This window comes from Lentinula edodes (assembly GCF_021015755.1).
Source record: "Lentinula edodes strain Le(Bin) 0899 ss11 chromosome Unknown C8R40scaffold_18, whole genome shotgun sequence".
Taxonomy (NCBI): domain Eukaryota; kingdom Fungi; phylum Basidiomycota; class Agaricomycetes; order Agaricales; family Omphalotaceae; genus Lentinula; species Lentinula edodes.
Genome location: NW_025764324.1, coordinates 554,618 through 574,289, shown reverse-complemented (window position 1 = coordinate 574,289; position 19,672 = coordinate 554,618). Strand labels below are relative to the sequence as shown.

General features: G+C 45.7%; 9 protein-coding genes across 9 annotated transcripts; 4 read left to right on the top strand and 5 right to left on the bottom strand.

The window, feature by feature from the left end:
* Positions 1-163: 163 nt before the first annotated feature.
* Positions 164-1,342, bottom strand: C8R40DRAFT_1069681 (uncharacterized protein; the record flags this gene model as incomplete). The annotated part of the gene is made up of 6 exons (XM_046226138.1): positions 164-223; positions 249-293; positions 323-392; positions 717-976; positions 1,014-1,184; positions 1,235-1,342. 6 exons carry the CDS (start codon positions 1,340-1,342, stop codon positions 164-166), a joined length of 714 nt encoding a protein of 237 aa, XP_046086314.1.
* An 840-nt stretch (positions 1,343-2,182) lies between these two features.
* C8R40DRAFT_1265337 (uncharacterized protein) lies at positions 2,183-3,118 on the bottom strand (the record flags this gene model as incomplete). The annotated part of the gene is made up of 3 exons (XM_046233907.1): positions 2,183-2,450; positions 2,510-2,977; positions 3,035-3,118. The coding sequence occupies 3 exons, from the start codon at positions 3,116-3,118 to the stop codon at positions 2,400-2,402; spliced, it is 603 nt and encodes a 200-aa protein (XP_046086313.1). The 3' UTR covers positions 2,183-2,399.
* A 2,238-nt stretch (positions 3,119-5,356) lies between these two features.
* Positions 5,357-5,923, bottom strand: C8R40DRAFT_1008295 (uncharacterized protein; the record flags this gene model as incomplete). The annotated part of the gene is made up of 1 exon (XM_046222823.1): positions 5,357-5,923. A coding segment is annotated over one exon (567 nt), but the record flags the coding sequence as incomplete, so codon positions are not given.
* Positions 5,924-8,916: 2,993 nt separating this feature from the next.
* C8R40DRAFT_1046060 (autophagy protein Apg5-domain-containing protein) lies at positions 8,917-10,178 on the bottom strand (the record flags this gene model as incomplete). The annotated part of the gene is made up of 4 exons (XM_046224349.1): positions 8,917-9,158; positions 9,216-9,455; positions 9,508-9,788; positions 9,841-10,178. 4 exons carry the CDS (start codon positions 10,176-10,178, stop codon positions 8,917-8,919), a joined length of 1,101 nt encoding a protein of 366 aa, XP_046086311.1.
* A 188-nt stretch (positions 10,179-10,366) lies between these two features.
* On the top strand, positions 10,367-12,231 carry C8R40DRAFT_1170837 (uncharacterized protein; the record flags this gene model as incomplete). The annotated part of the gene is made up of 4 exons (XM_046231601.1): positions 10,367-10,693; positions 10,746-10,867; positions 10,924-11,962; positions 12,019-12,231. 4 exons carry the CDS (start codon positions 10,367-10,369, stop codon positions 12,229-12,231), a joined length of 1,701 nt encoding a protein of 566 aa, XP_046086310.1.
* Positions 12,232-12,488: 257 nt separating this feature from the next.
* On the bottom strand, positions 12,489-14,360 carry C8R40DRAFT_1170836 (tRNA synthetases class I (M)-domain-containing protein; the record flags this gene model as incomplete). Its single annotated transcript, XM_046231600.1, has 6 exons — positions 12,489-12,740; positions 12,794-13,038; positions 13,095-13,806; positions 13,861-13,947; positions 14,005-14,198; positions 14,255-14,360. The coding sequence occupies 6 exons, from the start codon at positions 14,358-14,360 to the stop codon at positions 12,489-12,491; spliced, it is 1,596 nt and encodes a 531-aa protein (XP_046086309.1).
* Positions 13,902-16,233, top strand: C8R40DRAFT_225072 (Dynamitin-domain-containing protein). The gene is made up of 7 exons (XM_046234392.1): positions 13,902-13,954; positions 14,003-14,212; positions 14,269-14,529; positions 14,581-14,634; positions 14,694-14,844; positions 14,899-15,368; positions 15,419-16,233. The coding sequence occupies exons 3-7, from the start codon at positions 14,284-14,286 to the stop codon at positions 15,929-15,931; spliced, it is 1,434 nt and encodes a 477-aa protein (XP_046086308.1). The 5' UTR covers positions 13,902-13,954; positions 14,003-14,212; positions 14,269-14,283; the 3' UTR covers positions 15,932-16,233.
* Positions 16,234-16,330: 97 nt separating this feature from the next.
* C8R40DRAFT_1045854 (uncharacterized protein) lies at positions 16,331-17,376 on the top strand (the record flags this gene model as incomplete). Its single annotated transcript, XM_046224338.1, has 4 exons — positions 16,331-16,617; positions 16,681-17,002; positions 17,073-17,177; positions 17,230-17,376. The coding sequence occupies 4 exons, from the start codon at positions 16,331-16,333 to the stop codon at positions 17,374-17,376; spliced, it is 861 nt and encodes a 286-aa protein (XP_046086307.1).
* Positions 17,377-17,402: 26 nt separating this feature from the next.
* On the top strand, positions 17,403-19,669 carry C8R40DRAFT_225514 (uncharacterized protein). Its single transcript, XM_046234394.1, has 3 exons — positions 17,403-17,990; positions 18,066-18,796; positions 18,870-19,669. The coding sequence occupies exons 1-3, from the start codon at positions 17,591-17,593 to the stop codon at positions 19,353-19,355; spliced, it is 1,617 nt and encodes a 538-aa protein (XP_046086306.1). The 5' UTR covers positions 17,403-17,590; the 3' UTR covers positions 19,356-19,669.
* Positions 19,670-19,672: the final 3 nt, after the last annotated feature.

The following is a 19,672-nucleotide window of genomic DNA, read 5'->3' as shown; positions in this document are numbered from 1 at the left end:
CCCAACCTTGTCAACCTTCAAATAGTATGATACTGGTCACTGCCTGTTAAACTTTCCGAATACAAGCCCAGCTGTCCGTATTCTGACAAGGCGGTGGATACCCCATCTCTTACATAGGTCCTTCTCCCCTTATTGTGTACATATGTGATATGGACTCGGACTCTCATCCTCTCTCATCGAATCTCGTTGAAGCACTTTCTAGCCTTCCGAAGCCTTCCGAATACTAGTTGGGAACCACATCTACATACCGTAAATTCAGTGTACACTACGACTATTGGAACTGTGCAATCTCTCTACGTTTAAATCATGAATGCTCACATACGTTAACGTTGACGACGTGGCGAACACTGAAAAATATACGGAAGAATTCCAGAACTATCGCTATACATAATCTATACATAATAATAGATACTAATACTACGAAATATCACATGAATTTTGTGTGCGATGGTCTCAAAATACTTATAAGTGAAAGGAGTTGAAAGTTAGGATTCAGCAGAGTCCTCATGTCGTGATACTACACTATGGCTGTTCCTCAACAGTGAGACCGTGTCGGTCCTTTCCTTTCCTTTCCCAGCACTTCCGCCATCTCGGGCTGGTCCTCTTTTTCTGAGTTCTTGCCCGTCATGTTCGCACTTGTTGTCTAACCTTCTCGATGATACTAAACGTGTAGTAGCGTATTACAATCTAATTAACGACGGAAGATCGATGCTCACTGACGGTATACGTATTCCGCTGATCCTCTCAAGTTCAAAAATAATTCGAACAGCAGCGGTAGCGGAGCATCAAAGACATATTCAGGATGGCTATGATCTAATGGAATGAAGACCAGGGTTTCCCTTTTCCGAAATTCTGAAGTAAAAGTTGTCCATTTTCGATTCCGGGAGCTCCACTGGCAGTTACCACTAACTTCGTGAACCGGAACCGGAATTTTTTCAGGCTCCAGTTCGAGACCAATGGGTTTGTCCACGATTCCCTTGAAATGTCATGCATGTCATGCTTGAGCTTGAGACCTTGAGGAAGAGACTCCAAAGATTGCACAATCTGAGCATTGTGCCACTGCCGTTCCCTATGATCTTTATTTCTCCACGAGTTCCCTCAGCGCGCGCGGGGACAGCTGCCTCGTAGAAAGTATGGCTAGTGAGTGCCTCAACGCGACGACCACAATCACATTGCTCAACGAGCTAGAAACGGTTAAAGCAGCGGTATATGAAATGAACACAAATCTAAGAACCAAGATGAAGATATAGGCGGCCTTGAAACGCATGAACACAAATCCAAGGACCAAGATGAAGATATAGGCTTTGAAATGCAAGCCTACATCGGAAACTCGGACATACATATTGACCTATATTGACCTGAGAACTTGGAGCGTCGAAAAAGGAGAAACTAGAGACAGATTGATTTTAATATCAAGGTGATGGGTTTCAACGAAGAAGAAGACGTGTGATTTGTGAGGGATCTGTGGAGGGAGAGAAGGAGTTGTCAGCAATGAATTGGGTATGCGTTTTTTGACCAGCGAAGCACGATCTTACCGACCAGTGATGGGAGAAGAAAATCAAGAACTTATAGCGTCGATTGCCAAAATATACCTGACACATAGATTTATCTATTCTGAATCCAAGGGAGTATTCTCACTGATGTACGTATAGCCAACCTTTTGCCTCCTTTTGCCTATCGACAGCGAGTGCATGCGGTCGATGTCGAGCGTTTGAGCTATTTGAGCTATGATAGCAAGGTTGATGGTTGCCACTTGCAATGTCCATCTCAGATGCCTTCCATGTATTTCCTTCTCGCCCATGTGTATGACCAGTCAGACCCTACGACTGAGTATAAGGTGAGATTTGAGTGAGACGTGAGTGGGTGTAGGTGGATGTCTTCTCATCAGCCTTGGTAGCAAATATTCGGGCAAATAGTCCTCGAGCGGGTGAGGCTGTTGGTATTCAGACACGGGTAGCCTCCGAATCAGATACATATAGGCCTGGAAATCTTGCACATGAGGTTCCGTCGGGTCGCATACGGAGGAATTCAACACACATATGAATGCATGTTACATAGTCCAAGGCGCTGTGTAACATGCATTCGCATGTGAGCCTCCCGAGGAGGGCTCAAGTCTCACGTCTTTTGGGAATCTAGTTTTCGAGATACATAGCATCCGTGGATAATCCGAGTTTGCGCGGCAACAGTTTGTAGTTGTTTGGTTCAGCCCAGGCTCACTAGTTCTAGCTCAACGTCAACGTCAAGCAATGCTCGCACAGACGACCTTTCTAGAGATTCAATCAGATCCATTGCTACATACGATACATGCAATCATCTCTGATTCTCTGTCCCTACGATGTCCGAGTCCCTTCCGAATTCCGTACCCATTTACTCTGCACTCCAGGAAAAGAACAGAATCCTCACTGAGATCGTAGTGGAGGGATGACTTTTCCAGCCACCTTGATCTGGGACTGTCAGGGGAAAAGCTGATAAATAACTACTAGTAAGTGTTAGGAATACGTTTGCTTACTTTCGGCATGTACTGGGCGAAATTGGTGGGTACCGAGAATGTTTTGGTATGAGCCAGATTAAAACTCTTCTCCAATTCCAACTTCGTCGACGCAGGCTGGTGTTTTACTTGATTGCGAAGAGCATTCCTCAACCCGGCCGACGAAGATAACCAAATCTGGAATTTGTCTGACCCATGCAGAAAGAGAATCTGCCCTTGATCATAGTGGGACACTGCTGTTTTCAGCTTGAAATTGATTGAATTACGCTGTGCCGTTATGCTTCCTTTAGAAAATAACACTTCTGCGTTCGCCTCGATTTCCGTAATTGTTTCTTTGATTGCTTTCCTGAGAGTTGGCAGAAGTTCTTCCTTCACCTGAACTTTCTCGTATTCTGCTGTGGGTTCAAGGAATGTCACCTGAACCTGAACACTTCTCCTTTTGGAAAGGCTAGCTTTAGGAGCCATTTCGGAATGGCCAAGCGCCGAATCCTAGAGCATCCAGTGAGGGGATGGACATCTTACTTATGACGTCATAACGTCACTCACCGAGTTAGCGGGGATAACAGCAGCACGTGCAATGGCTACAAGCCCCTCAAAGCGTAAACCCCTATTGAAACAATGAAAATACATGACAACTAGGATTTGGAGTGTCGAAGCAGAGATAATGCGTAACGAGTAGAGGGTGATAGTTGACGAACACAGAGTATGAGGGAACCTGTGGAGGAAGAAAACGTTGAAGAAAGAGGAGGAGAATGTTCATAAAGAGGCAGTTACCTTTTATCGACCAGCGAAGTGCAATCTCACCGACCAGCGGTGGGGGGAACAGGGGAAAATATGAAGTTAGTTTTTACGGAAAATTCTCGAGCTTTCGTGAGAAATCCTCCAATTGTATTGATTATCTCTGCTTCAAGCTTCAATCACCATCAAATCCTCCAACCTCCGTCCTCAAGCGTCCAAAATTTCATTGAATTGCATCTACCATCTTGCAGATGCTCAGCCTTGCCTATGACACTATAACTATACTGTGCATATAGGCTGTCTCTCTTGATTAGTTCCTCATTGCACAATTAATTTAACTTCAGTTGTGTACTACACCAACTGAGAATTCATTCAGAATTGAGTCTTAATAGCAGTGTAAGTGTTGATGTAAATTGCAGAGATATTACTATAAGTACTACCAGATCCATAGTTTTTTGAATAACTTTAATAATTTTATTTCCATGGGTAACCACTTATAGTAAGTATCAAAGCAGAAAGTCCCCCTGAGAGTAGAAGCTCAAGAACATCCATGTCAATGGGGGAGGTATAGAGCACATTCAGAGGCAGTTGTTGCAATATTAGACCCATTTTCCTTGAGACACTGCTGCACCAAACTTTGAGCAATTCGTCAGAATCAAGTTTTCAAAATCTATAAGAGTGCAAATCTTGAGAATATTGCCGAAAATTATATACTATCCTTGATTCTTGAGAAATTATTGAGAGACATCATGACAAAACCCAAAACTCTTAGGAATATTGACTAGCCACTCTCATGAAATGTCCCAAGTCGCATTTCTTGTCAGCTGACGGTGATTACACAACCTTGCGCTGGCAGTTTTGTGCTGGTCTTCCTTCCTTCCCAACTTCCACCAGCTTGACTTTGAGCGAACGTGCACACTTTCAGTCCTCAATATCTTTCAAGCTCTTGATGACAACATGCTGCAACAGGCCTTGATCACACACACACAACTGGTGCCAATATTTTCTGATTCACCAACAAGTAACTTGGACTCAACGTCGTCAAATTCAAAGCTGCCTCAACCTTTGCCCCCGAGCCTCAAACTTCAAGAGTCAATATTCAACTCAGTTCAAGAGTCAAGATCTTGCCCATTAAGATTTGTAATAATTTGACTATACTCCTAATAACACTATGTAGTAAACATGGCATGTAGTACTGTAGGTACATTTTACGAGCAAAATTTTCCGAAAATAAAAGTGGTCTGATAATTCTGATATCATTATTATACCGGGTTCCGGGATTCCGTGACATGCGCGCGCGAGGTATATTCAAAAATTAGAAGATATTCTTAAGAGTCTCTTCATGATTCTTGAGAATTGTTACTTTTGAGAATTTCTACACGTTTGGGCGCTCCTCTATCTCAGGAATTTCTTAAGAATTTATTCAAAATTCTTGAGAGGGCGCATCCATAAGAAAATCGTCGAATTCTGTCCAGCAGTGTACACAAAGTTGCTTGAGGTTCGACGTCGGACGCTTGACAACTCATCAATTGAAACTCCGGAATTTTCCGTGAAATCTGCCGTCATAGGAAAAAGTAGTGCTAATTTCAACCTGTTTCAACAGGACCCCGGACTACAGTCATTCCCACGTCCTTTTAACAGCGAAATTTAGTTACACCTCGGAATGCAGCATTATTATAGTATGAAACAAATATAAACTGAGCAGAAGTTTGTTAATGGTCCACTGAACAATCTTAGCACTTTATACGAACATCTTCAATGGAGGAAGGTATGCGATTGAAGCTATCAGTTTGAAATTTCCTTATCAGCCCATTTGGGTTCCTTTTAACAGTCGTCACTTTGACCCGTGATTTCCTTCTGGGGCATTAAATCCGACGTAATCCGAAGTCCGAAATCATGATCGGGCTACTCGTCCACGATGCCATCGTTTACAAATCGTTGAGATACACGTTGCCTAACTTTTCAAGCATCTGACCCTCCACCTTCATCTTCACCTTCGTCCTCGTCGTCGTCATCTTCACTGTCACTTCCCTTATCAGACTCAGAGCCACATCCATCCTCTGTATATCGGATAGCATTCCTCTGATTACCGGATGGTGCAATCCTCTGAGCAGACAGGAAGTCAGCGAGTTTTGGTTTTGCCGGAGGTTTGACAAGTGCACCTGACGTATACGTGGGCTTTGAAGGCTTGGTCCATGCTGGCTTCCTTCGCTCTGTACGTGCTATATCTCGTTCCTTTTCCCACTCTTGAACTGATGCCTCCCACTCTTTTAGTGTCTGCTCATTCTTCTCTTCAATTCCTTTCACCTCAGCATCGTACCGGATCATCGCTGTGGCTAGCCGCTGATTTGCTGTCACCCTCGCATCTCTCTTCCTTGCTAACTCCGCAGTCTCTTCTGCTTTTTTGGTGTTTGCCTGCTCAACGAGGCTTGTAAATTCATTGCTGGTGAGAAGCTTTGCACGGCCGTCCACATGCAAACGAGCTGATTTCTTTGTGCTAGCCTTTTCTTCTTTGTACTCGAGCTGGCCTCGGACCTCTCTTGCGTACCAGTCCTGCAGGACATTCTGTGCCTGCATGGACATCATCCATTCATTTTGTAAGTTGAGTTGGTTATTACTGCGAAGTAGGGCTGCCTGAAGCTGAGCCTCGTACTCCGTCATAGGTTTGCGTGCAAGAAGCTCAGCATTGCGATTCTGTGGTGGAGAAATTAATGTTGTTGCTAATTGGGGGAGATGGGATGTTGATCTAATTGGAGAACTCGAGACGAGAAATGCTGCTGAAGTTGAGCTCAGACGAGAGACAGAATCTACTACTGCAGTTATTCGGGCTCGACGGGTGGGCGTATGGGGCTGCGAATCAAATCCGCCAGGTGAGTCGCTGATTTCCGATGCCTTTCGTTTCAATTGCTGATGAGATGATATCAGTGCAGCAATCTCTTTGACTGGGCTCATAACACCAAGCGGCATCAAGCGTGTAGCTGATGTCGATGATTCGAGGCTAGGAGCCATGGCCTGCTCTGAAATGACGTCCGGATTGAAGGGAACAATACCGGTTTTTCTGAACGCCGCCTTGATGTTCGACTCAGTGAATGCTCGAACATGAGCCTTTGCGTAAGTGGCCATGAAGTTGGTTTTCGTCACCTTTCCATGATTCCTTTCATAGTGATCGCGCTCATCACTCCAGGCACGTTTCAGCAGACTGAAGATGACAACGTCTAGTCCTTGGTAGATGTGAGTTGAATGTGAGGGATAGCAGAGAATGTGGATCTTATTCTCCCGGGCATATTGTAGGAATTCGAGTGTATAGTGTGAGTTATGACCATCGACAAGAAGAAGACGGTAGCGACCATCTGCTTTGGACCGTGTCTGCTTATCAAAATCTTCAATCCAAGCTCGTCCAATTTCGCCATCGGTATAACCTTTTTTCTGATAGCCTAGCCTATACATATATGTGAATTAGAACATGGAATTGTCAAAACCAATGAATTCAAACCTCGCGTTCAAAGGATTGTTTTGTAACCATTTGCTCTGGTAACCCTCCCCCTTGTAAATCACGGCTGGTGCAAGATTTGTGCCATCTGCACATATTGTTGGTAAGACCGTGATATTCTCTCTATTTCCATCCCGTTGCTGATGTTGAACACTCTTTCCTTTACCACCAACAACATACTCTTTTGCACCAATCCCAGGTTGGATCCCAGTTTCGTCGCCACCATAAACTAGTTCATCGGGTATGTTGTCCATCTCCCGTATATCCTTCAATAACTGAAAAAACTCTGCTTTTGTAACAGGATTTACTGCTCGCGCTCGAGACGTATCAAGGGAATGTGACCAATATTGACCAAGTTGGTGGTGATATCGCGTAATGAAGCGGGTTGCCCAATCAGCATTGAGTCCATTTTCAGGAGCCAAAGAACCAAGACGGTGCTTGAGAATTTGATTTGCATGTTCACGTAGGCGTCGAGGGCTAAGCGGGAAGCCACGCTCAGCCATCTCGACAGCATACTGAACAATAACTTTCTCTTCGTTGGGATAGAGCCACCTCTTTGACTGGTTAAACTTGGAAATTGTCTTGCCACCATTAGTATGATTAATCAATGTTCCGTAGCTGAGACAAATGCGCTTTCCTGTAGCTGCAAAGTGAGAGTTCGAGACCTCTTCACAGATTTTTCGTGCACCTTTCCGCCTCTCTCCATCTGCTAGTTCACGTTGTTGCTCCTCTTTGTATCGCTGTACTGCTTCTTTTTCAAGTTTGTCCTTCTCCCCTCGTGTGATTTGAGCTCGCAAAGCTTGAGATTTGGGTTTGTTCACCATGATACAGTGTCAAATATTGCACGAATATTCTGTTGCCTGCGCGTCGGTTTCCTAATTTGGTTGATTAGCGACCACCTCCTTTTAGAAAGTGTGATGTGACATCTAAAACTCCGACGTTTTGAACAATGGGTATTCGAAAGGGCATAACTTCATCCACATTACATTATATGCTGCTTCCAGTGATATGCTAGGTATAAGTAGTGTATATACAACTGGGGATGCAATTTGTTTGAGTAGAATGCATATTTCAGGACCATAGATCCTTTATTAAAATTCAAATATCATTGGTTTTACTGTAAGCAAGCAAGGATAGCAAGGATATGAAGGTAATCTGTCTATTAAAGTATCGGATATTTAAGGAGGGCATTGAAGCTACCTATTGAATACAAGTCCGAGGCTAAATGTCTATATTTTTGTTCATTCCGAAGCCACTGTTCAAAGGAGGTAGGATGTTAAAAGGACGTGGGAATGACTGTATAGGCTGTAGCGACTTATCCCAGTTCGCATCATAATGGCACCCGAAATGAGGGTGTACCCTTCAATGCCGAGTAATTTTAACATTTTCTTGTGACTAATATTCGACCTCAAAAAGCCTCAAAACGATCAGAAACGGGTAAAAACACAAAATTTTGGTATTCTCCTACCCTTTTTAAGCCATTTTGACGGCCAGACCCCAGTTCGCATCATAGGCATGGAATTTTTGGTGAATTTGGTTCGCATCATAGTGCTTGGTCTCGAGAATTTTTCGGATAAGACATTCTGGTCTGTAGTCCGGGGTCCTGTTTCAACCTTATAATGTATGTATCATCCGACTAGATGATACTCATCGTACTTCGTCACAGCTCGGATCAGCGTCCTGTGACAGTACATCTGAGTTGTATGCGTCCTTTACCCTCGCTTGTTCGCTTGTTCTAGTTGTCTCCTTTTATCTCCTCCACTATTTCTTGTTGTAACGGATAGAAATAGATAAACAGCACCATCGAAGAGGTATATCAGGACATTGGGGGTCGTACTGGGTCGTATCGTATTTTTCTTATTCCATAGTTCATTAGGACCTACAACCACATCATCCTGCGCGAACCGGAGCACAGCCTTAGCATGATACAGAGATAGCAGTGGGAGATAAGGAGATAAACACAGATGAAGCGGGGGATAGCGCATCCAACCTATATTATTGAATTTAGTCGTCTGAGATCAAAATTTGAGGAGATACGAACCACCCAAGGCAAGTATCTACAGTCGCTTTTGAGAAGAGGTTACACGCAGAGAATGCTCTCAAAAAAAGCATAGCATTATCAATGTCTGTAACATCAGCACAACGCAAAAATAAGATCGCACAAGGTATACAATTAAGATGAGTTATACAGTAACATCGGTTATGGATTGATCCCTATGCACACATTGACCCATCCATCGGCACCGGCGAGGCAGCCACCTAGCCAGGCCATTTCCGTTTCTGAAGGCATAACTATACCTTGGACCAACGCGTATGCAGGACGAGGCACGGGTGGGGGACGTGGATGTGGATTAGTGCGCGACGGAGGTGGTGCCGGGGGTGCAGCTGGAAACAGCAAAGGAATGTGATCAGTCAAATAGTGCGAGAGAGTTCGCGGAGTATCTGAATTTAATTTGAGAGATTAGAACGCGCAACGGGAGCTTGAAGTGACGAACTTACTATCATCTACCATGGGAGGCACTAAATCCTGTATGACAGGGCCGTCTGGTAGATAAAGGCGGACAGGAATACTACGGACGTTGTAAGCACCATCGCGTTCCGAAGGACCTCCGGGATCTGCGGACGGAGGTCTATTGACCATGGAAGCAGATGATGACGGAGGAGCCGGTGATTGGGTACGTGTAGGAGCCGTAGTAGGAGTCACTTTCGAGGCTACACGCCAATAATCGTCAAAGTTATCTGACCATGCAGTCAAAGTCCGTTCGTGTGTTGGAAAAGACCTTGGACGTACGCTCTTTGATCCCCTCCCATAGTCCATCCTGATCCTGCTGTCTTAACCCTGTCATTCGTTTGGTGCTGCCCCATCTTATGAAGTCGGCTTCCTTTAGCTGACCCATGAATGCCTGCTTGCATGCTTCAGGACTTGGTGAAAGGAGAAGTTTGTCATTTGGAGGGGATGCCAGGTGTAAGATCAGCCGTAAAGGAGTAACGTTGGCAGATGAACGCGAAGTCGAAGGTTTTAATGATGCGGAGATCGTATGATTATCATATATCAGTCCTATCGGCCAATGCCTGACGAAGAATTGAAAAACATGGACAGTAGCGAGAGGACGAGAAGATTCACCATTTTATCAAAGTTCCTTCAGTCGTTTCGAACCACCATTCCTCATCCTTTAGATCCTTCGCGGCGGTTTCGTCGAAAACCAAGTCCATGAAGAACCTGCGAATTTCTGGCATTAACAGAGGGAGGTAGGATACTCTGGGAGCCTGGACAAAGTAGCATTCTAAATTTCGATCCGAATTTGCAGGAAGTTCCTTGGGATCTACACGGATTTCGAGTGGAACTGTACCGTCCCAAGTAAGTCGGCGAAAAAGGGTGGTATGATAATTTGTGACCCGGTCCCTATTAGAATAGTTGGCTGCGGGAGAGTGATGATGTCGAGTAGTGCCATATGTGGACATTGAGGAAAAATAAACTCCGAACGAACTGGCAGGTTGGGATCTCAACTTACGGTAAATAGGAATGAGCAATACCGCATGGATCACGTGTGTTAAACCAATCGCGAAATTCAAACCACGCGCTTTATGCCTTGTCAGTTGCGCCAAGTGCCACTATCCGTACAGCTTGATCCTTTTTCTTGAACATTCACATGGCCACCACAGTCCGCAATCCTCTATCTCAGCGCTCTCGCCCTTCCCTTGCATCTCCCCGTGTTACAAAGACATCAGTTGGGCTGAAACGACCCAGGTCGCCTGGTGTTACCCCAGAAGATCAGCCTAGTAACGGCGCTACAAAACGCGTCAAATCCGTGGCAGAAGCTTCCCTCGATAAGCATAGACGGAGGGACCAAGAAGAGATAGAATGGAGGGAAAAGTACACCCGTGCTTTCAATACATTCAAATTCCACTTTTCAGAAGACATTCAAAACACCGACTATGTCAAACAACTCGAAAGACGAATCCTTCAACTTGGCGGGGTATGGTTCTACTGTAACCACCTGTTCTTGTATGTGCTCATACTCTGTGCAGACTGTCGAAGATTTCTTTTCGTCTTCAATCACGCATTTGATTGTGAAGGATGTGGAGCCAAGTAGAGCATCGGACAAGGAAAATCGTCATGGGCAGAGGAGTCCCACCAAGAAAGTTGGACTGTGAGTGTATTTCAGGTCACACAATGGAGAGATAGCTTTATCTGATCTTTGTACAGCATTACTGAGGTACCTCTGGTTTATCGTCGTACTGTTGATGAGGCCAAGATCAAAGAATGGGGCGTACGAAAGCTCGATAGTGTCCTTTCTCGTTGCTTGATACAGCCCGTCATCTTGCCTACATCCGGACCTCTTCCCGCTCGATTAAATCCTTCGACGTCCACTCATCCAACCGGCCAGACTCGGTCTCTTAATAAGCTCCTGCAGTCTGAAAAGATTCATGGCACTACCGAGCGCGATCCGACTCAGAAGAGACATGATTTTGCATACTTTGCGCGAGGTAGTTACTTTGTCTTAGTCGAGGACATACACCAAGAACTTGCTACAATTGTGACGCATCAATATACTCCGCCGAAAAAAGGATCCACTCGAACCCCTTGGCCTGTTCTTCATTGTCACCCTCAGTCAAGAGGACCTTTTGTACCCTTCGACGAGAAGGAAAAGAAACGATGGGAAAAGGCCCAGAAGATAGAGAGAGAGGACAAGATAGAAGCTCACGAGAGAGAACTAAAGGAACAGAAGCTATTCCAAGAGCGTATGTCCCGAGAGAGGGAGGCTCGCCATCGAGGATTCGATCTCAGGCGTTCAGTGTCCATGAACAACCTTCGCCGCCGTGAATCGCTAGAGGCAGAGACGGGGAATGAACAATGCTTTGATTTTGGAGACCCTGATTCCGCTTGCGCGTCGGGGTATCTTGCTTCTGGTAATGGAGGTTACATTGCTGCATCTGGAAACAGTGTCGGTATCACTTCCACTACCGGCACAACTTCCACCACCGAATCCAATTTCGGCCTCGGCTCCAAGTTATCGGCCAAACTGAAAGCTTTCGCAGATCAACAGGTACCGACATCCCTCAAGACCGGCCGACGCGATAGTATTAAAGGGAATATGGGGCCTCCTGCACTTCCCGAAGGGCGTGTCGGCGTGGGCCTTCGAAGAGCCAAGAGCACTAACAACCTCAAGCTTCCAAAACGAGAGGAGGGATCAAAACCAGGTTATTGTGAAAGTTGTCGCCAAAAATTTGAGGACTTCAAGCAGGTGCATTTTCCTGACTTAAACTTGTATCTTCACCTAATCACTCGGTGTTTTTATAGCATATTCGTAGTTCCAGACACCGAAAATTTGCCAAAGAGGATGCACATTTCGCGGAACTTGACATCGTCCTCTCTACAGTTAAACGTAAGACTGTGGTCGATATTATGCGAGAACGTGATGCTCGATTTTCCCGTGAAGACGACACAGAAGAAGACCCTTTCCTCGATAATTCCGGCACGAGGATGCCCGACGTCGACTTGGACGATGTCTGACCGTTTCGTATTTCTTGTTTTCTATGTAATCTCGACCTCTCTTGCCGTTGAGCCTTGGTTGGTTGTTCCCGGCTACATGTACGTTTATCGCATTTTCCTTACTTGACGCCTCATTACGACAACATACATTACTGTACACCTTCCATACGTTACGCACTATATTCCGAATTGTACATATTCCATTATATATCAAGACAAACTCGAAATATCCGGAACATGCATTTTGTCATTAGTTTGAACGTACATGTGTGACAACATCACTTCGACACGGCAGGAAATAATCTCACCCCCGCTACCACGTCCCCTATTGACCCCACTTGTCCATTTATCCACGATCGTTCTGCCGGCGAAACACCCAGCGCGTCCAGAAGCTTTCCAGCCACGCGGGGCATAAACGGCTGTAAGCAGATTCCCGAGACACGAAGAGATTCTAAACACGAATCATAAGACGCACGAGCGACCTCTGGCGATGATTTCCAAGGAGCTGCATCGGTGAGACATTTATTAGCCTAGACGGGACTCTCGGTAAGATGAGAACATTGCAGACTCAAGAAATACGTACCAGCCTGAGCACATCCATGATGGCTTCCAACGCGTCTGCTACATTGACCTTGTCCATATAATTGGAAAGAACCGAGGGAAGCGCCTTAGAAGCTTCGAGGAGAGGAATAAACGGCTCTCTATCGGATGCAGAACATTCTGGAGCCATGCGAGAAGCGATGGCAGGGGAGGTGATCCGCATGTAAAGATTGCCTAGTACGGCCTGGAGTTCTTTGTCATGCTTGGTTACTTGAACGTGGGACCAGTCTGATATGATTTGGTAAATGGATGAAGACCTTGCTTGGTCAAATATAAGGACTGACCTACGTCGTCCTGAAACCGCCCCCCAACCTTGGCAAGATAATACCGCACAGAATCGATGCCAAATTCCTTGATAGCTTGGAACGGGTCCGTCGTATTACCAAGAGACTTCGACATTTTCTTTTGTGAAGATGTCCAGTGCGCGTGAGCAAGAATTTGGCGTTGAAGTGGAAGCTTAAGAGCTAGAAGGACTGCTGGGAGGTATACAGTATGGAAACGAACAATGTCTTTCCCAATAATCTGCATGTCCACGGGCCAGCCTTGACTCACTCCTGAGTTGGGCCAAGGATAACCAATTGCAGTGAGATATGATATGAGAGCATCGAACCAAACATATACTGTATGGTCGGGGTCGTTCGGCACAGGTATTCCCCAGGAGAGACGAGACCTCGGACGAGATATGGATATGTCTTCCAATGGCGACTGGAGAATGCTGACAAGATGGGCATGGTGTGCCAGAGGGACGACAGATTCGGGATCGGAGCTGTAATGTTCTAAAAGAGCTTCCCGGAATTGAGAAAGTCGGAACATGTAGTTGATTTCACTACTGTATTCAACGGTAGCGCCTGTCTCCTTGGAGACAGTGCGGGCTGGTGTGTGTCCTTCTTCTGCGATATGTACAATCTGGCTATCTGTGTAGAAGCACTCATCCGTTATCGAATACCAGCCCGAGTAGGAACCTTTGTAAATGAGGCCCAGTTTGTCTAGTTGGCGCTATGATTGCAAAAAAATGAGTAGATTGTAGTCGGGAGACTCAAGCACGCGTACCCAGACATGTTCTACAGAAGTATAATGCGCTTCCTCACTAGTTCTGATGAACCTTGTGAAATTCACGTCGGCTTCATGAGCCAGTTTCTAAAAAGTGAGATTAATGAATACTAAATAGAGCCAGCCATTGACACGAGAACAGACACGGAATTGCAGGCTTATGGCGTCGCAAAACTCTTTTGGAGGCAGCCCTTTGTTAAGTGCAGCTTTTTGAATCTTAAGACCGTGTTCGTCCGTTCCAGTGACGAAAGAGACCGGTCTCAATGGATTTTTGAGAGCATGATACCGCGCAAAGATGTCTGCTGTGACTAGAGAGTACAGATGGCCAATATGCGGAACTATAAGATACTAAGTTGAGCGTTGAGCAGCCTAACGCGAAATGTTGCTCACTGACCTGCGTTCGGATAGAATATCGGGGTCGTGATGTACCATGGTTTGATAATGGTGCTGGCCCAACGACAAGGAGTACAGGCTTTTAGAAGCACAGAATGGCGTAACATCTGTGTTTCAGCTCTTATAACGACATTGAAGATATATCAGAACAGACCGGAGCGGGACAGCGAACGATATCTTGCTTTGACATCAAACAAAGCTAAACATCCGTCTCTTTCAGTTTCTTTCCTTTTGAACGCGATGAGCGCCACCAAATACGCGAATTTACCAGACATTGTAGGTCTTTCGGACTTGATACCTTGTGTACTGATATGAAAATGTAAACAGGACACTGCCCAAGATATATATGAAACTGAAGATATCTTTCCGTCCCAAGTTCATGTCAGTCAACCATGTACCAACAATAGGCCTACATAATAATTGGCCGCCTTGGTTTCTAGGGAGAGTCCAGCGATGATGATACCCTGCATACTCGATTGGCAATAAGAAGTAGAGCAGGCGAAACTTCGAACAGTCAAGAACTAGATGCCAGCCACCTAATAGACGCTGAAGAGGCAAGCAAAAAGTTCCGAAAGGCTGAAAAGAAGAGAGGTATTTGCTCTGTCCAAAAGTTTCTCGTCTATATTCTGATACACCTGTGGATAGCACGACATCGAACTCGATATGCATACCCTCCATCGTCTACCCAATCTGATTCCTCGTCGGCCGATGAAGAGACTTCTCGGCCAATACCACTATCTAGACGTTTGAAGGGCTTGCAAGCTGAGCTCTCCTCACTCGAAGCTGAGCTCGCCGATCCATCTAGCCCCTTGTTTTTGAACGACGAAGTCAACGATGCAAATCCAGGGGAATTGTTACGTGGACTAGTCGATGTACGAGGTAGGCTAAATCAAATCAGCCGAAGTACGGAGGGTCGTGGTAAGTTAGTGAAATCCATCCTAAGCCAACAACAGTTAGGTAGTATAAGGCTTTCCAAGGGAGAAGAACCGACTCCAATTGAGAACGAGATGAACGAGACGCGGGTGGCAGGTGACATTCACAACCTCCTTGAAATGGATAGACGGGTAGCTGAATTGGAGAGGCTGCTTGGAACTTCGACAACTGCTGTGGATGAGGTAAGCACGGTCTGGCACGTATTGCTACTGCTAACTTGATGTCTTCACAGACTTCGCCGTTGCCATTGCCGCTACTGACTCAGATAACAAGGATACACTATCAACTACAAGCTTTGACGACCCCGCGACACATTGATAACATCTCCCGACGACTGAAATTGCTCATGACAGACCTTGACCGTGTCTCTAACGCGCACACCCACAAACGGCATCCATCTCAACCAAATACGGATCCTAGCGCTAATGCTAAGATAACCAACGATATTTTACCTATACTTCACCGTTTGAACCCAGCATTACCCCAAATACCCCATATTCTAACTAGGTTGCGCACACTGTCGACATTACATACATCAGCAGGGGAATTTGGAAAAGACCTGGAGAGCCTTGAGGACGAACAGGCTCAAATAAAAGAGTCGCTGGAAGAATTGGAGAGTGCTGTGGAAACAGTGGAGAAAAGTCTTGAGGAAAATAGGAAGATTGTGGGTGGAAACGTCGAGGGTCTGGAAAGACGAGTTGACGATTTGTCGAGACGTTTAGACGAACTTGAAAGAATCGGATGATGCGAACACAGTATTACGTCGAATCTCGATATTTTTCCGTGTAGGCCATACTACATAAGCCATACAGTACCTGGGCCACACTATGCATTATCAAGTTAGTTTTACATAGGTGTAATCGTGAATGCGTGATTCCCAACCGTGACACCAACTTATACTAATTGCACTTCTTGAATTTGGAGGGCGGAAGGTACTTACAAGTCAGAGGGATTTTCTGAGACTATGCTTCCCCAATCAAAGCTCGAAATCGTAAGAGATGACAAATGAAAGACGAAAAGAAAATAAGACTTTTACCTTTGCAGAAATTCTAGCTAAGATCATGATGTCTGCGATCTGCTAACCCAGGGCGCATCACAACCACGTGCGGGAGACTGAACATTCGCACGTTGTAGGCACTTACCAATGTCTCCACCAGCTGTTGAGAGCCAAGTTCAAGCATTAACGGATCTTTACAACAGCATTCAGAACGCGAGGCACCATCCCCGCAATCTATTGAAGACTGCCATTGCCCCACACCCGTTACCGCTAACACATCCGTCTCTTTTGCTATATTCCCAGCAGCTCAAAGACATCGCCCATACGCTACGCTCGGATGCAGTCCAATCTGCTCTGCGGGCGGCGAAAGAGAGTGAGAAAGCAGACGGGCAGAACATCATGAACAACGTTCGCCGTGAAAACCGCAAGAGAAGGTTCGATTTTTCTTTTCGGCAAGACGCCGAGCACTGAAGCTGAAACTTCGCGATTCACAGAAGGCCACCCTCGCCGGAATCGCCTCAGCCTTACACCGTCATAGAGCGGCAGAGCTCATCCTTGTTCCCTGTGACCAAAGATGATGTAGCTCCTTTGAAAAGTCCTGAGCTGATTGAGTATATACGACAGTTCAACAAGAAAAATTCATCCTATAAATTGGGAATATGGCAGGGGACACGATCTTCCACCAGAGACTTAAAAAATCCAACGATTCTTCGTTTCACAATCAAGGACGTGCTCACAGCATACCTTACAGTGAGCTATACATCCAATGATCTTGTTCTGTTGGTGGAGAGCGTGACAACATTTGGCCCAAGAGAAAGGGTAAGCCGCGATCGAGATTCGCTCCGTATTTCCGTACAGAAAAGAGCTTGACATCAGGTGCATTGCACAGAAACTGCCTCATTCTCAATCGGATTATTCAGTGTATCGGATGCTATCACAAGAATTCGGAAGGATGATTCATTCAGACCCGCGAGTGGGGCTGCAGAAATTCATGGTGGGATCAATTGCTTTTTATTCTTTTCCGGTCTGACTAAATCCAATTCCAGACGTTACTTTGCTCGTACGAAAATATGTTCACGATGCGCTGTGACAAGTGTCAACGGGTGCTTTGTGTGGAGGGCCATGTGGCTGCGGTGGAGCGAGTCTGGAATGAAAGTGACGGACAATGGCAGCCTCGGCATGTTAGCTGTTAGTTTTCTTTCTTTGTGTATTTCGAAGCGAGCCACGAGCAATATCTATATGGAGATAGCAAACAAGACCAACACGGCGGCCTGTTTCCTTTTTGGGGTAGATAGCCTCATGTCACCGGCGCCTTTGTCAGAATAGGGGTGTTTTGCGCGTCTTTATTTGGTTCCTTCTTATTTGGACTGGATATAGGGCTCTGTTTTCTACTTCCATCCCCATAAAATGTCCCTCTCAAATTCCAAAAGCTTGCTTTTGTCGATACCAACTACTCCCGTTTCTTCACACTCGTCGAACAACATGATACACGTCCTTGAATATTCCCCACACGAAGGCGAAATAGGCGTTCCTATTACTGTCCGTCTCCATTTTAACCCTAATAATTCTTCCGATGCGGTTTTCCTCCGCCTTGTAGTCGGTTCGACACCGATGCCAACTAAAGTACGCGAACTTTCAGAGTTAACTTATGGCCGCTGGCAGCTTGATGCTATCGCTCCTGCCTTCGAGAACCCTGCCTTAGGCTCCGATAGAGTTCCGTTATCGGTAGAGGCCCTTGACAAGAACAGTCATGTCATAGACACCGTTACCTTTGGCGAGTTCGCCTTTTGGACCCCGAACAGTAAACGTAAGCTGCTCTTCCTCCTGCCTATAACTTCTGACCTTCTGACATTTTCTATTATATGCCTTCTCTGCTACGTAGCTTTCCAGCCAAGTTCGTCAAACATTCACAATAGACGCCAGTCTTCAGCCGATGCGAGGCTGAATCCACCTAACGCCGCTCCGTCAAGCGCTTTTGTCGGTCGCAGACGTGCCAATACAACTTCCTCCACTTTCGTCAAATCCGAAAGCCCAAATCCACGTGCTTACACAAAAGAGGGCAGTCGTCGTGTTCGAGTCAATTCCCTCATGCGAGCAAAATATCCAGTCTGCAAGGATGTCGACGAGGAATTATACGCTCAAACACCTCTTCTGCAACTCGTTACCTCGCTTGATTCTATGTGTGTAGCTTGGGAGCCTTCAGAAAAGCGTGTTGGCCGTCGTTTGGTTCGATTTACCAAGGTTCAAGACGGTCGGAAACTCATCGTCTCCTGCGAGGCCATCTCCCAGGACGACTATCGTGAGAGCGACAGCGTTATCTCTTGCATCTATCGCGAGGAGACTCTGACATATTATGTCACCTCAGTCGATATCATCTATCTCCTCGAGCGCCTTACCAATGACGAATTTCCGGTAGAGGAGAAGAATAGGATCCGACGCAATCTCGAGGGTCTTCGTCCGACTACCGTCTCAAAGCACAAACAAGGATTCGAGAATTTCTTCCAGCGTATCATGGAGTTTCCGGACCCCAAACCAAGGAATATTGAAAAGGATTTGAAGGTTTTTGAGTGGTCCTTGCTTGGTCAGGCTTTAGACAAGATTCTTTCTAAATACGTAAGTCAATTCATCATTATATGCGCTTCAAAGTATTAACCTTGTCATTCTGATTTTCTTATTTATCCTTCAGCATGTGTATACGTCTTCTCCCACAGACTCAACCGTCTCTCTTCCTATGGAGCCGTCCGAAGACGTTCCATATCTTCGAAACGTAGACCATCAAGTGGCACACGATGCCAAGCTGGATAGATATCCCGAGCTAGTACACCCCACACCGACCTCTACCATGAAATTTGAGCCAGGATTGTACGAGGATCGCAGCCTCCTCTTTCTCCAGCCTCATTCTGACAACATGGAGTGTCTGTCTCATCCAGCTACTCCCTTCGTTCATCATGGCAGCGCAGTTGACACTCGCGGTACGCCTGACTATCAAAGCGGTCACTGGACACCACCAGATCGTATGGTATCGAGCGAATTGGCCATCGGCGAGTATCGCCATCTACCTGATTTTCAATATCCCGGACCGCATCCTAACGGAGATGGATCCGACTATGGTACCTATCTCGGCTCGTATTCTTTTCCTGGAATGACAGAAACTCCTCTCGCATACTACTAAGCAAGCATTCGTTCATCTTCTTCCCGCACGACATTCAGTTCGGTTCACATCGTCTTGCATATTTCGGATCTTTCAATTCGCCACAAATTTCTTGTTAGCTTTGGCGCAACCTTTGGTTTTTTAAGTGGTGTTTTTTTTTCGCCTTGCAGGGACATTAAAGCTATTTCGCTCCAGTTGTATCGCCACGACTTTATTTTCACGAATCTTATGACTTGTACCTACGCGGACCACCGTCGCTTTCTTTCGTCATTCTTGCAAGCTTTCAAACGGAATTCCTGACGACTTATTATCAGTAAATTGTGTAAATTTGTTTGTTG

Coding starts and splice junctions, on each gene's coding strand:
- C8R40DRAFT_225072 (XM_046234392.1), top strand. CDS start 14,284: ATGTACCATGGTTTGATAATGGTGCTGGCCCAACGACAAGGAGTACAG. Junction 14,845..14,898: donor AAAGGCTGAAAAGAAGAGAG/GTATTTGCTCTG, acceptor ACCTGTGGATAG/CACGACATCGAACTCGATAT. Junction 15,369..15,418: donor CGACAACTGCTGTGGATGAG/GTAAGCACGGTC, acceptor ATGTCTTCACAG/ACTTCGCCGTTGCCATTGCC.
- C8R40DRAFT_225514 (XM_046234394.1), top strand. CDS start 17,591: ATGTCCCTCTCAAATTCCAAAAGCTTGCTTTTGTCGATACCAACTACT. Junction 17,991..18,065: donor TTGGACCCCGAACAGTAAAC/GTAAGCTGCTCT, acceptor TCTGCTACGTAG/CTTTCCAGCCAAGTTCGTCA. Junction 18,797..18,869: donor ACAAGATTCTTTCTAAATAC/GTAAGTCAATTC, acceptor TTTATCCTTCAG/CATGTGTATACGTCTTCTCC.